Below are 14,939 nucleotides of genomic sequence, written 5' to 3'. Positions count from 1 at the left end.
GGTTTAGATTCAGTATCAGGAAAATTTCTTCACCTCAAGGGTTGTCAAGCACTGGAACAAGGTGCCCAAGGCAGTGGTAGGGTCACCATCCCTGGAGACATTTCAAAGATGTGGCACCTGGGGACATGGTTTAAGTGATGGGTTTGGCAGTGATGGGTTAGTGGTTGGACTTGATAATCTTAAAGGTCTTTTCCAACCCAAATTATTAAATTATTCTATGAATTAAAAATATTGTATTTATCCATCACCTGCTGAAAATCCAGTTTTCATCCCCTGTCCTTGGCTCAAATAAATAAGAACAAAAAAATTAATCTATTCATGGATTTTTTTTCAGTGGAAAACTTCTTCATCTATTCTTTATGTTTGTTACTATTTTGGAAAGAAGTGTCTTAGATTTAAAAACTCCAACTGAAAGCTGAAAGATTCTCTGACAGGTTGTAAAATATTTTACAAAGAACAAACAGGCATTCCAGAAAAAAAACCCCAAATCTTTCTGCTGAGTAATTCTAAGCAACATCTGAAAAGTTAAAAAAATATCAGTGCCATTTTGAAAGCTGGCATTAGGTAGGTGAGGTCACAGACTGTACCAACTGGTAGCAGAACTCATGCAACACATCAAAGGTCTCCACACTCCAGCCACTTATCACTGTTTTCTCTTCAGCTGCATATTACTTGAGTTTTCTTAAGCAACTCTGCACTCTTGCCCTTGTGTTTAGAACATGCAACCATTTACAATATTTAATAGCCTAGGATCTGAAACTGACTCAAACTCCAAATTTGTTTTGGCAAAATTTTGAATGTTATTGATATTAGCCTATGGACTAATTTAATTTAGGCCCATTAAATCTGGAATGACAACTAACCTAATTTTTGTTATAGGCGATGGTGTTTTCATTGTGCATAGTAATCACAAGGGATAAAATTGGTGTGGAAACAAGGTGAGACATCATCTAGCAACAGCAAAGCCAAGTTCCTTAGGGCGATGCACATATTCCTCCATGAGACAATAGGAAATAAGTTGCCCAATCTGTTCCCTGCAGGTACCTGAATAAATGAAGTGGAGGATATCTGGGAGACAAGAACAGAAGACAGAATCCTTCACCACCACCCTGACTGGTGGGACACAGGGTGGGACACCCCGGGGGGAGGAGGGGAAGGGATCCCCTGCCTGCACCGCGAAGAGGCTCTGTGCCAGCTGCACCACGGAGGCGTCATGCGCGTCGGACGGGCTCTTCACCCCGAACAGCAGCATGAAGAGGTGGCTGACAGAGCAGAGGATGATCTTGTGAGCCTCCACCACTGTGCTGAGGTCCTCGGTGTAGAAGGCCACATCTGCACACTGGCAGCAGCAGAGAAGATTGTGCAGGTCTGCATTGTAGTGCGAGGCTTCGCCCTTTAGGATCGGCATCTTTTCTGCAAAAGAAGTCAGGCTGTAAAACCTAAGTTTTACAACCTTTGCAAGTGCTAACCACAGGACAACTGACCTTATCAAGTCTGTTTAATTTTTAAAAGAGATCTTCAATATGAATATTTCTTATATGTTGTTCGAATATCTTGAGTAAAATACTTGAAAAATGGAAATACTTAATACAGTAAGTAAGTTAAGAAACGCTTAGTTTAATAGTAAGTGTCTGTCCTTTCACGAACCCTCTATAGAAAGTTACACTATAAAGAAACTTGGACTGTGTATTCCAAATCTAGGAGGTCTGAGCAAATTTTTAGAACATGGAAGAGAAAACTACAGGTTTATAGGTAACTGCTTGTCAGTACTTTTTTCACTGAGCAAATGCATCAGATGCTCAGAAATCGCATACAGGTGAGTACTTCTCTCCCTTGCTTTATCTGCAGCAAACAAAAACACTATCTGATTATACTGTAGAGTAATAATTCATGCTCTAACAACTATCTTTTTTAATCTGTCTGCTAAGACTTCATGTAAAGCTTTTATCAATTCATGTTTTTGTAAGTCCACCAGAAAACCATTCCTATTAGTTATATCTAAAATAAACTAGAAATCCATTGCGATGTTATATATTGCCATACAATTCTCCCCAAGTAAATTAAACTATCACTAAAAGGAGATGCAACATAACCAGAACAGCTGATAATAGATAGCACAGCTCATAGTAACAATTGTTACTTTAAAATGTAGTAAAAAATATTGATTGTGCAAATAAAGTGATACACATAAGGAATTATACTAGAGACCAGATATCAATGAGCACCTGGCTGTTCAAGCTGAGGTGGTTGGACTCGACGGCACTTCTGCGTCTTTTTCCTTTTCTTCATTTTTTCAGATGACTTCTGATTCAAACTTTGGATCATAAAATATTCAAGCTAAGACAAGAAATGTATTTTTTTAAAAAAAACTTGTTATTTAATAACAACCTATACATCAAATTAAGGGGTATAACAGGTTCTGTATGCAGGACTAAAGCTGCTGACACTATTACCAGTCATCCAGGAGAGTCCCAAAACTCATTTCTGAGAAGCTACCATATTTAGATAGAACTAGCACAATTTACAAGACTATTTATTCAAATGATTGTGGTTGATTCTTGTGTATTTAATCTTTCTAGAACTGACAGACACAACAACATTCAATTTACCGACCTCTTTAGATGCTAATTCTATCTTGGGGAGTGGCCTCATTCAGCTGGATGTTAGCCAGCAAGATAAAAGGACAAGAATACAAGTGGAAAACTTACTGCAGTGCGTCAAATAGCTTTCCTAAATCTTCCTACTTAAAACCAGAGCAACCTTGGTACTGCTAATTCAGATAGCATCATAGACTCACAGAATCCTAGAATAGTTTTGCTTGGAAAGTCCCTTGAAGACCACTGAGTTCTTCCAATCTCCCTGCCATGGGCAGAGACACTTTCCACAGATCAGGTTGCTCCAAGCCCCTTCCAACCCAGCCAAGAACACTGCCAAGGACAGGGCACTCACAGCCCCCCAGACCATTCTGTTCCACTGTCTGAGCATCCTCGCTGGGAAGAATTTCTTTCTAATATCTAACTGGAATTTTGCCTTGGTGGGAACTTGACACTTGGTGGAAGGGCCCATGGTGTGCCTCCCCTGGCTCTCTGAAGCCCTCACATCTGCCATGCACCTCATGCATGTTCCACCCTGCTTCCAAAGCTGCAGATTCTCACTCACCACTCCTCCAAAGTATTTCTGGATGTAGAAGTCATTTAGAGTGTGCAGTTCAAGGTAAGTGGCTCCGAGTTCCTTTGCAAGCTGGACTCCTTCAGAGGCTGTGACACAGCTCCTCCTGTCTGAAGTGCACAGGGGACAGGTGCAAGGCACTTCTGGGGTAAAAAGTGATGGAAAATAACCATTTTAGCCAAATAATGCACAATTCTTAGATTCCTAAATAACTATAAAGATATTTTACTTACAGGAGAACAAAGAGGGAAATGAAAACATAGGAATTTTATACAAGAAATCTGTAATGATAGAAAAAACCTCAACTTCATATTAATCAATTCAAAACACTAGTCATTCTACAAACCACTGTATACATTACATTAGTATTACTTTATTGATTTTGTTAAGTTGGAAGAGTTCAGCCAGACTTATGGATGCCAGATTTGGCTTTGGCTCAATAGCTTTGCATGCTCAGGTCTTGTACTAGCCTGCAGGTGTTATCATTCATGAATGTCACCCTCAAACCTGTTGAATTGTTGTGGCCTGTCCATGCAGGAAGTACACACAGTAGTGAAAGAAGAAAATTTCCACTCCAGACCAACCTTTGATGAGTTTGTACGTACTGCAGGATCTGATTCATCTACATGTACTTCACATACATTTTTTGAAAAAACAAAATAGGTACTTTTAAGATTATGCCATTTAAATGTTAAAAATCTTCCAGCCACATTGGGTGAGCTTGGCGTAATGACAGTAAGAATGTGCCAGCCATGCATGTGCTTTCAAATGTGCTGTGCATGCTCCCCGCTAATGTCCTCTGCCTAGACCTATGGATAACATAATAAAACAGCTTTTGCTGGGTTTTTTTAATAATTTGTTTTGGCATCAACATTTACCACTACAGAGGATTAAGATCTTAGTAATCTGTATGAGCAAACTGCTGTGTTCACAAATACCTCCTAGAAACAAAAGGGTTCTGTGTGTGCACAGCAGTTTGCTCTGACAGGTCCCAGGATAAACCCAGAGGTCCAGCCTGGTGTCTCTCATGGCCACATTACTTAGGGAGGAAGAGAGAAAAAAAACTAAGTGGAAAAGAAAAAAATAACCACTAGAGGAGTCACTCAGTTTGGTGATGTCCTCTTCCTAAACAAAAAGTGTAAGGAAATTCATGGGGAATACAAACAATTCAGTAAGACCTTGCACTTAGAATGGGAGATTTATTACTCCTGTATATACCAGAGCATGAAAGTTCTTGGTCATGATCACTGAATTACTAAATGGAAGAAAATAAATATTTAACTGTTATGCAGCTCTTTAACTGTCCTATATCTGTCACTGAGCTAAGAGGTTTATAAGTAGACCCTAGCAACACAGAGCATCCACAGAGGATATACTTCATATGGATTGATATTTCTCTGTACAGTACAAAATAAATGTCTACATATACATTCATCATGTCTCTTACTCATTAAAAGAGGGACACTCAGAACCACTTGTTTTAGTAAAGTATCATGAAGTAGAAGACAAGCCAGGGTTGTGGTTTTCAGTCATTGCTTTAGGAGGAAAATCCCAGAGAATTTCAAGGTTTTTCCCAACCACTCTCCAGTGTTTTCAGAATGCTGGATATAATTTTCATCTCATAGACTAGAGATACTTTATGCCCCAATGTATGTTGCTTAATCCAAATTACTAGATTTAATCCTCATGTGTGACAGCTCCACAAGAAGAGTCATTGCAGAGGTCAAAGAAGGATAGGTTGCCTATCATTACTGAGGTTAATTAAGCACAGTGTTCTTGCCAGCACATCAGTCTAGGGAGCCAAAATACATGCGCATATTACTGTCATCCTGACAGACTAATTGTTTCTGTTAGCAGCTTGGAAAAACAACCAGCTTCTACTGAAATTACATTATACCCAACTTCCAAATGAGATTTTATCTGTTGTTACAGGAGGCTGGATACATACCGTTTTTTCTTGCACCAATAGCAGAAATTATTACTGGAACTGAGCAGTGATTTAGTGCTTTTTTTACCATTGGCACATAGCTGTCCTTTAGTTCTTGAAATGAAGTCTTGTCATTGACAGAGTATTTAATCACAATAATATCAGCTCCTCCAATGAGCCTGCAGGAGGTATACCAGTCACTGTCAAATATATCCTAAAAAGAAAAAAACACCCATCAAGAATTTACTGACTTAAAGAAAAAGATTAAATATTCTATATTCTTAATGCAAAACTCCACATAATTGTTTCTGTCTGATTAGATCTTATTTGAAGACATGCAACAATGAGCAGACTTCCTGCTTTGTAATTTCCTTGTTTGGAGAGCAAGTTGTTTGTTATAATAAATCATAAATATTTTCCATTAATTCAGGAATTCTGTCAGAAGAATTAAAAATAGGGTTTATCAGGGAATACTCTTTTCAGGAAGAATCTTTGCTGCTTTAATTACTTAACTTTAAAATTGTTTCCTTTAGGAAATAAAAGCACCTTCAGTGGTAGATGTTTTCAGCAACACATACAAAAACATTATTAATCACAACATTTTAGAGAAAGGGTTACACAGAATTATCCTATGTACCTATGAACTTTTAAATACAAACTTAATAATTCAGTGTGGCTTTTGTAACTAGAGCTTCTACATAGCTTCACCAGGTGTTAATGTCTTCAGGATGAGGACTTAAATCACATACCTAAACTTTCTTTTTCAATTTCACATTCAAATTTTCATTGTTCTGTGCTGAGGACTTAACCTGTAGAATTGTTTGATATTCTTACATTTACAGCTGTGATGTATCCCCATGCAACATATGGTTATTACTTGCGTACCTGTCATGGAACTGTGATTCCACATTTTCTGCTTCACCTGGAGGTAGCTCATAAATACCAGGGGAGCCTTGGCTTTGAATGTATGCTAAATTGAAAATTCTTGAGAGAAGTCTGGAAGTGGTCCAGAGAACTGAATAAAACCTCCAATGACCCAAAATACTCTACTTCTTAAAACAGAGAGGCTTTTTGCCCTTTTTATACTTGAAGGGGGCTTGTAAGAAAGATGGGGACAAACCTTTTGGCAGGGCCCGTTGTGATAGGACAGGGGACAATGGTTTTAAACTAAAAGAGGGTAGATTTAGGTTGGACATAAGGCAGACATTTTTTATACAGAGGATGGTGAGGCCCTGGCACAGTTTGCCGCAAGACGCTGTGGGTGCCCCATGCCTGGCAGTGCTCAGGGCCAAGCTGGATGAGGCTCTAAGCAATCTGGTCTAGTGGAAGGTGTTCCTGTGCATGGCAGGAAAGAACTAACAAATCTCAAGCACATGTTTATGCAACCTCTTCCCAGCACGGCAGGGGTAGCTGGAACGAGATGATCTCTAAGGTTCCTTCCAACCCAAATCATTCAGGGATTCTGCGATTCTATGGCAGCCCTGCATAGCATGTGAGGCAAAACTAGAAAAACTTGGGATATTGAGGGGAAAAAAAAAAAAGGAAATTAGCAGTAATGAAATAAAGACAGTGTGAAAATAGAAATAATTGAACAGAGAAAAAGTGACAAAAGGGCAGAACTCAAAGTTTGGGTAGTGGGAAGCAATTTAAGTTTTGTAAAGCAAGTACAGAAATAAGAGCATTACAAATGGGAGTGAACTACATAAAAGGTTAGTAATATCAACAACAAGTGGCGTGGCTTGCATTGTCAACATAACTATTTTTGATCACTTCAAAAGGGTCATTGTTTGAAATCTGGTGAGGTAGCTGCAATGCTCTTAACTACAAGAAGTAGTAGCATGAACTTGATGGAAGTCAAAGTCAGCGAGTATTTGCCTAAAGTGTCAGTTCACATCATTCCAAATTCAGGTCTTGACCTTACAAAGAAATAAGTCAGGAAATAAATTACAGTAGACATTCCCATTGATGTCTGTAATAGAAGCTTTTGTTCTGCAATAAGTAAACCAGAATTAAAAATTTATCAGGAATAGCTCTCACATGATTAACCATGTTGACAACAGAGGAGGTCAAGTGCACTGCCCTTGATTTTTTTTTTTTTTGAGACAACTCAGTTAGAGACTGTTATAATCCCAGGGTAAGGACAGTGTCAATAAGCACTTAATACAATCATTTAGGCCTGGTTAATGATATAAAATTTACACAGAAATGCACATTTAGCACCTCTAGAAGTAGGACTACCAGCCTCAGTGCTTAGAGACAGCCATCTAGATGGACATTTGGAGAACTTGATCACACAAGCAGGCAAAAATAGAGAATTTTCGAGGGAAAGCTTTATTGCACTTTAATTGGTGAAGATCTCAACGAAGAATTTTTAACAGAGTTCCACACATTTAACACAACAAAGGTTTAAAGGAAAAATACAACATAACCCCCAAAAATAACATGGGATATTTATCTGTTCTGTTCTGTTGGCAGACAGAAAGCACATCTGTTCCTTTGCAATGTCCTTCCAGCTGACCATTTTCAAGATCAGCCCAGATTTGCATCTGCCCATCTCTACAAGACTGAAGAAAATGTGTGGTATCATAAGCAAAGAGTAGAGCACAGGTGCACAAATACACTGTAACTGCACAGCTTTAAGCGTGAGTAATAAGAAATGCTTATGAAATCTTTCTATGGAATTTAATATGTATATTTTTATATTGTTTGTATATTGGTTTTGTGGTATGTTGGTATATTGTTTTTCACTCACTCCAGAGTAGAACTGATATAAATCTCATCTGCCAAGAAAATCCTCCAAAAATATCTCTGACAATGGGTTATTTGCACAAGATATCCCTAAGACAGAGCATCTAGAGCCTCCTTCATTATTGCTTTTAGAGAACCTTTCATGCAAAAATGACAGGGGGAATGTCATCAGATGATGAACAGCTATTCAGATTCAGGAATAACCTTAATTTCAGGTTGCATCTGTGAAATTTTTGTAACACCTACTCCTTATCATGCTTCCTGCTCCATTTCACAAATCAGACATTGGCAAAAGGAAGAAGTATCTGTACAGCTAAGATTATTTTATTATGACCTTATTAATTATAATTTTAATTATACTTCTGTTGCTGTTCCACTCAGGACATACAGGAAAAATCTTCATTTTTTTCCTTCCATGCCTTCATTCTAAGTGTCTCATAACATATTCTTGCCATTAGTAAATTATACTTCTCAACACTCAGTATTGAAAATAAAGCTTTCAGAGGCATTGAAGATATGATTTTCCTACAAAATCACATGATCCCAGAAGACAACAATACCTGCTTTGTTAAAAATGATTTATGAATGCCTTTCTGAACGGCAGTGAAATTCCTCACACAAGCGCCCTTGCAATGCCCACGCTCTTTCTGAAAGCTGCTCATAAGTGTGCCCATGTCCAACCACCCCAGCCCTGGATCTGAGGCAGCAGCAAAGCCAACCACTCTTTGTGGGGAAAAGGGCGCCTGGACACGCTGTAGGAATGCTCCCCTGGGGTTACCCCAGGATCCAAGAGAACTGTGTTGGGAACACCTGGAGAGTTATCCCTCTCTATGATCCATCTACAGACCCAATCTCCATTACCAAAACCTTCACACTGATGTCCTCCACACCACATACCAGAGCCTTCTCTGTTTTTATTTTAAGATTCCTCTGCAGTTTCTTATCAGGTCTGCAGCAGGACAAATTTTATGGGTATACTCTCCATACCTTACTTGTCCCCTGAACTTACTCAGATAAGTAATCTGCAGCACAGATGGAAGTATCTCCTCCAGAAATCCCCCTAAATATCCCCCTCACAAAACAAAGGAAGCTCATATTAGCCTCTGTCATCCTCTCATAAATGAATTTAATAGTACTTTTTACCAGGATTTGATAATTTGTTGTAAATTGCCACTTCAGGCATTCAAACTTAAAAATGAGAAGGGATGACATACTGAAAAATGAAAATTACTTACTAGCTGTCATTTTTTACTGAAGCAGTCATATGCCTAGATTTCTAAAAATAGTACATAAAATCTGAACATGGTGCAGATTCCTGTACCTTTAGACATGGTAAAGGCTGGCCAGCATAAGGAGCACAAGGCACATTAAGGAGCACAAGAATTAGGATAAAGAGAAAAAAGACAGAGAACTACACAATGGATGATATCGCTGGCATAAGAAAACTCACAGTGTTTGAGGGACTACTCCTGTTGGTACAGTAAATAGCAAGGAAAAACTATAAAAAGGTTCAGGGAAAGAGATTGTTGTAAGGGAGAATTAGAAAAAAATTCACAGAGTACCTTCTCAAAATTGTAGTTAATATATTTGTACTAGTGAGCCCCATGGAGATCTGCAGCTCTGTTCAAGGCTCTGAGCAGACACAGCAGAGCATCCAGCCCTCTTCAAGTATCTAACCCAGCACAAGACAATCTCCAAAACCCAGCTGCTCTGTATTCCCCTTTTGTAAACATTTCTATACTTGATGATGTCAGTAATTCTCTAGAAGCTCAGCAGTTTTTATAAAATAGGGGAAAGCTAGAAAAATTCTGGGGGGTATTGTTTCTCATGGGGAAAATAAACCCAAATAAACCAAACAAAAGCCACAAAAACAAAACAAACAAACAAAACAAACAAACAAAACCAGGTGGGTCTTAGTAGAAAAAGTTAAAAACGGCAGCAAGACCCCCAGGCCAGGACAGAAACACTCTCATATCCTTAGGGTTTTGCTCCAGGTAAGAGAGGGGAGGACAAGAGTTAATTCAGGTAGGGAACATTACAAAGGACTTTTTATTTTGCCATTTATTTTCCAGCACTACAATTAAGTGAATCGAAACATGAATTACAGCTTCTATACTATGCTTAATTCTGGACTTGAGGAAGATTCACTTAATTAGATATTAAAAATTCTGCCTGCATTTTTTCTGGAGAAGCATAAACAAATTCAGAGTAAAGTGGAATTGCAAAATACAGCTAAGTCAATAAAATGGCATCTCAGTCCTGAAGACTGTCAAATCTAACACAGATTGTTAATTAAAGCAGTGTTTTCCAAAGCAAGTCTTAAAACTCATCTTACGAATTTCTCCTTTTGAGTTATTAGCTCCATACAGAGGTTCAACCCTGCAAAATTAGAAAAACTGGGTCATTCTTACTCAATATGCCTTATTATTGAGCAGCTTAAGGATACATTAGCAACTGATCAGCTGTTAATACCACAATACTCAGGAGGGATGTTAGCACACATGTGTTTTCCCTAGTTCTTTATGTCTTCTCTTACCCTAGGTTTGCATTTTTTGAGAAAACATTTTGAGGCCACATGGTTGACAACGATGTTAGTGCTCTGTGCTCCTGCCCCCTGCACACAGCTCTGCCAGAGCAAGCCACAGTGGTACACCCCAAGAGCAGCACACATAGAGCAAATTGGCCTTGGAAACTCTGACATTTTGCCCCAGATTTTGAAAAGCGTGATGTTCCACTGCTGTCTCTACAGCCCTGTGATATTATAAGGTCCCCAGAGTCAGCATTTCCCTCCTGCACCCTGCAATTGCCACGGGAAGGAGAGGTCCTCACAAGATGCTCGTTTGCATGTTGGCAAACATGAATTTATCTTTGTAATTTCCTAAAGACACCTGACCTGCTGACCCTCCTGCAGACTCAAGAGGCTGAGCAGTATCCTGGGCTGGCAGACAGGTGCAGCAGCAGACTCAAACTCAAGAAAATTAAACTGCACCACAATCTGCCACGCAAAAGGATCCCCCCACTCACTGCGGAACTCTACTCAGTAAAATCACATCAACACTGCTTTTCCAGACTCATGGCTGTGGAAGACAAAGAACAGATGGGCACCTTTGAGTTTTGAGACTCACAGCTATCAGTGTACTCAGTTGCCAAGCTCATGTCTAGGACTCTCTGGCCTTAATCATTTGGGTTTAATCTAGTACAAATCCCAGGTAAAATGCAAATCTCTCTGTTTTGATAAGATGAAACAGGGATCCTTTTCCATGCAGAATATGGCCGGAGGCAACATCTGTCAACATCTTGAGTTGTTCTGTGCTGTTTCCCCAGGCTAGCAGAGGAGCAGCTCTAAAGGATCTACTGTGATATAGTAAACCTCAAGCACTCAGGCTGTGGGAAATGGTCCTGCTCTGCCTTACCCTAGCAAGGACACTGCTTTATGCATGACACATAAAGAGTCATGCAGAGTCCAGTCCTGCTATCTGACATGTCTTCCATAAAGAGAAAAATGCTAATTTGTCCTCGACATTCTCAGTAATATATTTCCTGCCTCCTTTAACTGATAGAGGAAAAAAAACCTGAGGCTGCAGAAATGCAGTGACTCGGACAATAACAAGCTAACTTTTGAAGGGCAGAAATTAAAAGGTGTCCAGAACTGAAGAACCTTGTTCAGCAGAAGGCCAAATGCAATTAAAGCAATGTAAAAACACATCAACTCTGTCTCCAATCTATGTCCTTGCTTCCCCTTCTTCAGCTACCCTCACTTACATTCCCACCTCCCTTACCCACCTCCCTCCATCCCTCTGAAACAGCCTTTGAAGCCCTACAGACTTCATTTATATTCAGGAGATTTTTACTCTTTGCTGCGCTCCGGTGACTCCAGCAAACTGCACATGCAGGTCACATGCAGCTTCACAGATTAGAAACAGGATCCCCCAGTCCATCTGAACTGGTGTCTGTAAGCAGCTGGCAAAAAGAAATAAAGAGCAGAAGGACAGCTAAACTGGATAGTTTCATTTTAAGATTGTTGGCTTCTGATAATTTCATGGAGCTGTTATGGCTCCTGCAGATTCTACAAAAGGTTTCCCTTACAGGAGTACAAAAATCACCCAAAGGATAGAATTATGGAGCTGAAACTGATTATTATTTTAATTTCTAAAAGCTGGTAAACTGAGGTTTTTTTTTAAGGCTGCTAAGTAGTAAATATGTTTTAATTTAGATTATCAGTATCATTTCTTACATAATCATTGCTCTGCTCACACTCCAAACTAAGTTTTCTCACTTACTAACAAAAGTGCTGACAACTAGCAACAGTGCCAAAGTCTTTGTTATTTACCATCAGATAAAGGCAATAATGTTAAGACATGATTATTCTTTGTAGGAGGAGTAAAATTATTCCCTTTATTATTATATGAATAATATATAATTCATATAATATATAAACAATCAGATCTTTTAATCTGTCATTTTTCACAGCTTGAAAACTTACTGCCTTTATTTACAGAAAAATAAAATTTCATTTTATTGTTGGCAAATATTTGGAGAGAGAACTTATGGTGCAGTGTCACAAGGCATTCTTGTTTACTTCTGGATTGTCTTTCACAAAATTTCCATTAAGCAACACAGTTGAAAAAAACACCTTCTTCCAGGGAAGGCTGAGCAGAGGCTGGTTTATAAGAACCTTTTTATAGCACATTTGAGGTTTCCCAGCATTTGCCTGGTTACATTTTTAAAGTTTTTTTTTACTAAATGCAGTAATAAAACTAAAAATAAAATCCCACAACAATGAAAACCATTTAAAATTAGGATATGGTTTCATTTAGTAAAAGAGCTCACACTGTTAATTGTAGTTAAAAAGACTGAGATGGATCTCTTACCCAGACAGGACAGTCGTGTACCACCAGTCTGACATTTCCAAATACGCAGGCTTGATACTCAGTAAAAACTGGGTTTCCAACATGACTGGCAGACAAGCTGCTGTCGATCTGGGAAATGAGAGCACTTCTCCCGAGATAGCTCCAGATCAGGCTGGGCTGCTGATTGTCCTCAGAAAAACCATCTCTTTCATTCCCAAAAGCTACAATATTAACCGACCTAAAATAAAAATAATAAAGATGAAGTTGTGTTAACAAAGATGAAGGGCAGGGATAAGGGGAAAGAAAATAAAATCCCCTTAAATCAAAACTAACATATTAATCCCTCTGAATCCTCTTCCCTCCCTAGATTTTAACACCCTCCTGTAATCAACAGCAAAACCACGTACATGATCTCAAATCCAACAGCAGGGTGGGAGCAAAGCGGAAAAGAAATCTGGAAAGGCTGCCTGCATTGCAAATCCCCAGCGGTTTTGGTTTGTTATTCCTCGGTGTCCAGGCTCAGTCTCGCTGCCGTGACCTCGGGGACTCCTGCCGCATTGCCCCGGCTGTGGCCAAGCTGGGCAGCTCCGGCGATGGAGCTGCAGCAGCAGCAGCGGGATCGGCAGCAGCCGCAACAACAGCAGCAGCGGCAGCAGCAGTATGGGGACCTGCAGCAGGATGGGGATCTGCAGCAGGATCGCGTTCTGCGGCAGGATGGGGATCTGCAGCAGGATCGCGTTCTGCGGCAGGATGGGGATCTGCAGCAGCAGCGGGATGAGCAGCAGCCCGGGCTGCGGTGGCAGCGCTGCCCCGGCGCCGTCGGGGAAGGCGAAGCCGCGTCCGGCCGGGCGGTCCCGGGCACCGCACCCTGACGTCAGCCAGCCCCGAGAGGCGATGGGCAGAGCGAGATGACGCGCCGAGGGCAGGTGCACCAGGTGAGCAGGGCAGGGAGAGGCGCTGGGGCAGAGCCCCGTCCCACCCCGCACGAACAGGACCAACATCCCCGCACCGCTTGTCTGCACCAGGGGAGGGACCTGGTGTAGAGAGCAGTGTAAACTTCCTCTTTTAAAGTATTTAAACTTTTAAAATAAACTATTACTATTTAAATAATATCTATCTTTTCAATAGTAGGCTGATTAGTAATACAATTTCTTAAATGCCGCGTGGGCTTTTTAGCGCTCATGTGATGTTTTAAGTACAATTTTCCAAAAGGATGCTCTTGCATTATAGTAAAACAAACACAAATCGCAAAACGGTTTAGGTTGCAAGGCACCTCTGAAGATTACCTAGCCCAACCCCCAATGCAGGGTCACCTGCAGAGGTTACACAGGAAATATACCAGATCCATTATAAAAATACCATCAGCTGTCACATACCACTGTGTACACTAAAATAAAAAAAATAAACAAAACAGAGTAAACATGTTTTAGGCATACTAGATGGTACACAATACTCTGTGTTATGTGAACACATGCTGCTGTTAATCCCACGGGCAAGAACTCACTCAAAACAGGACTTGATACAATTATCAACAGAATAATGATAGAGCTTTGCTTGCAACAATCCATACTTTAAGAAAAGTACTATTCCACTATTTGCAAATTTAGGAGATTCCATTTGATGGCACTAACAAAGTTTTATACAGATATAGTACTGAATAGCAAGACCATTTTAATAAATCGTAAGTATTATTATCTGCTAATGAATGCTAATTTATTATTTTTATTTTTATTATAAATTGTACAGGGCCTACTGAAAAAGAAAAATCCCAAAGAACAAAATAACAGATAATTTCCCAGCCTCTTTGTTTTCACACATTTTATCCCATCCTAGCTTCTGCTTTTTAATCTAGCTTTGCTCTAGAAAACTAAAAGACAAATGACAAGTGGAGGTTGTTGTTTTGTTTCATCCTGGAAAAAAAGTTGGAATGCATGTTTCATAGATAAGTTTTAAAAAGTATCACAGGAAACCACTATTTTTTCCCCAGATGATCCTCTGACTGTGATGTATCACTGTCCACATCCAAAGCCTCAGTGGTCTCCAAACTCTGGGTACATGATGTTGTGAGTCGGCAGAGCAGCCAACATTTTGCAACTATGACTATTTGTGTACATTTTAAAGGTCACTGAAGATCCCTTGGAATTCTTAAATTTGCGCTTGTAGCAATCTACCCATTGAAAATGAGGAAACCTTTGGGAGAAAATTTCTTATCACTAACGAGCCTGATCTGGTATAGCTAAAAGCAT

The 14,939-nt window shown here is 39.7% G+C and overlaps 1 protein-coding gene across 3 annotated transcripts in view; it reads right to left on the bottom strand.

Annotated features, from left to right (window-relative positions):
- RHOBTB3 (Rho related BTB domain containing 3) overlaps positions 1-14,939 on the bottom strand; it is a 41,196-nt gene that overhangs the window by 12,934 nt on the left and 13,323 nt on the right. For 2 of the 3 annotated variants that reach the window (XM_077171146.1, XM_077171145.1), the window contains exons 2-6: positions 12,715-12,931; positions 5,117-5,309; positions 3,160-3,311; positions 2,226-2,337; positions 1,045-1,413 (exon numbers count right to left, since the gene is read on the bottom strand). In XM_077171146.1, the coding sequence (XP_077027261.1) occupies positions 1,045-1,413; positions 2,226-2,337; positions 3,160-3,311; positions 5,117-5,309; positions 12,715-12,931 (1,043 nt within the window). Of the gene's footprint in view, positions 1-1,044; positions 1,414-2,225; positions 2,338-3,159; positions 3,312-5,116; positions 5,310-12,714; positions 12,932-13,100; positions 13,520-14,939 lie in introns of those variants that run through there. The other variant, XM_077171147.1, reaches the window with a different exon arrangement.

The sequence above is a fragment of the Agelaius phoeniceus genome, chromosome Z (genome assembly GCF_051311805.1).
Source record: "Agelaius phoeniceus isolate bAgePho1 chromosome Z, bAgePho1.hap1, whole genome shotgun sequence".
In the NCBI taxonomy this organism is placed as follows: Eukaryota; Metazoa; Chordata; class Aves; order Passeriformes; family Icteridae; genus Agelaius; species Agelaius phoeniceus.
The sequence above is the reverse complement of the archived record's forward strand: the minus strand, read 5'-3'. Positions and strand labels throughout refer to the sequence as shown.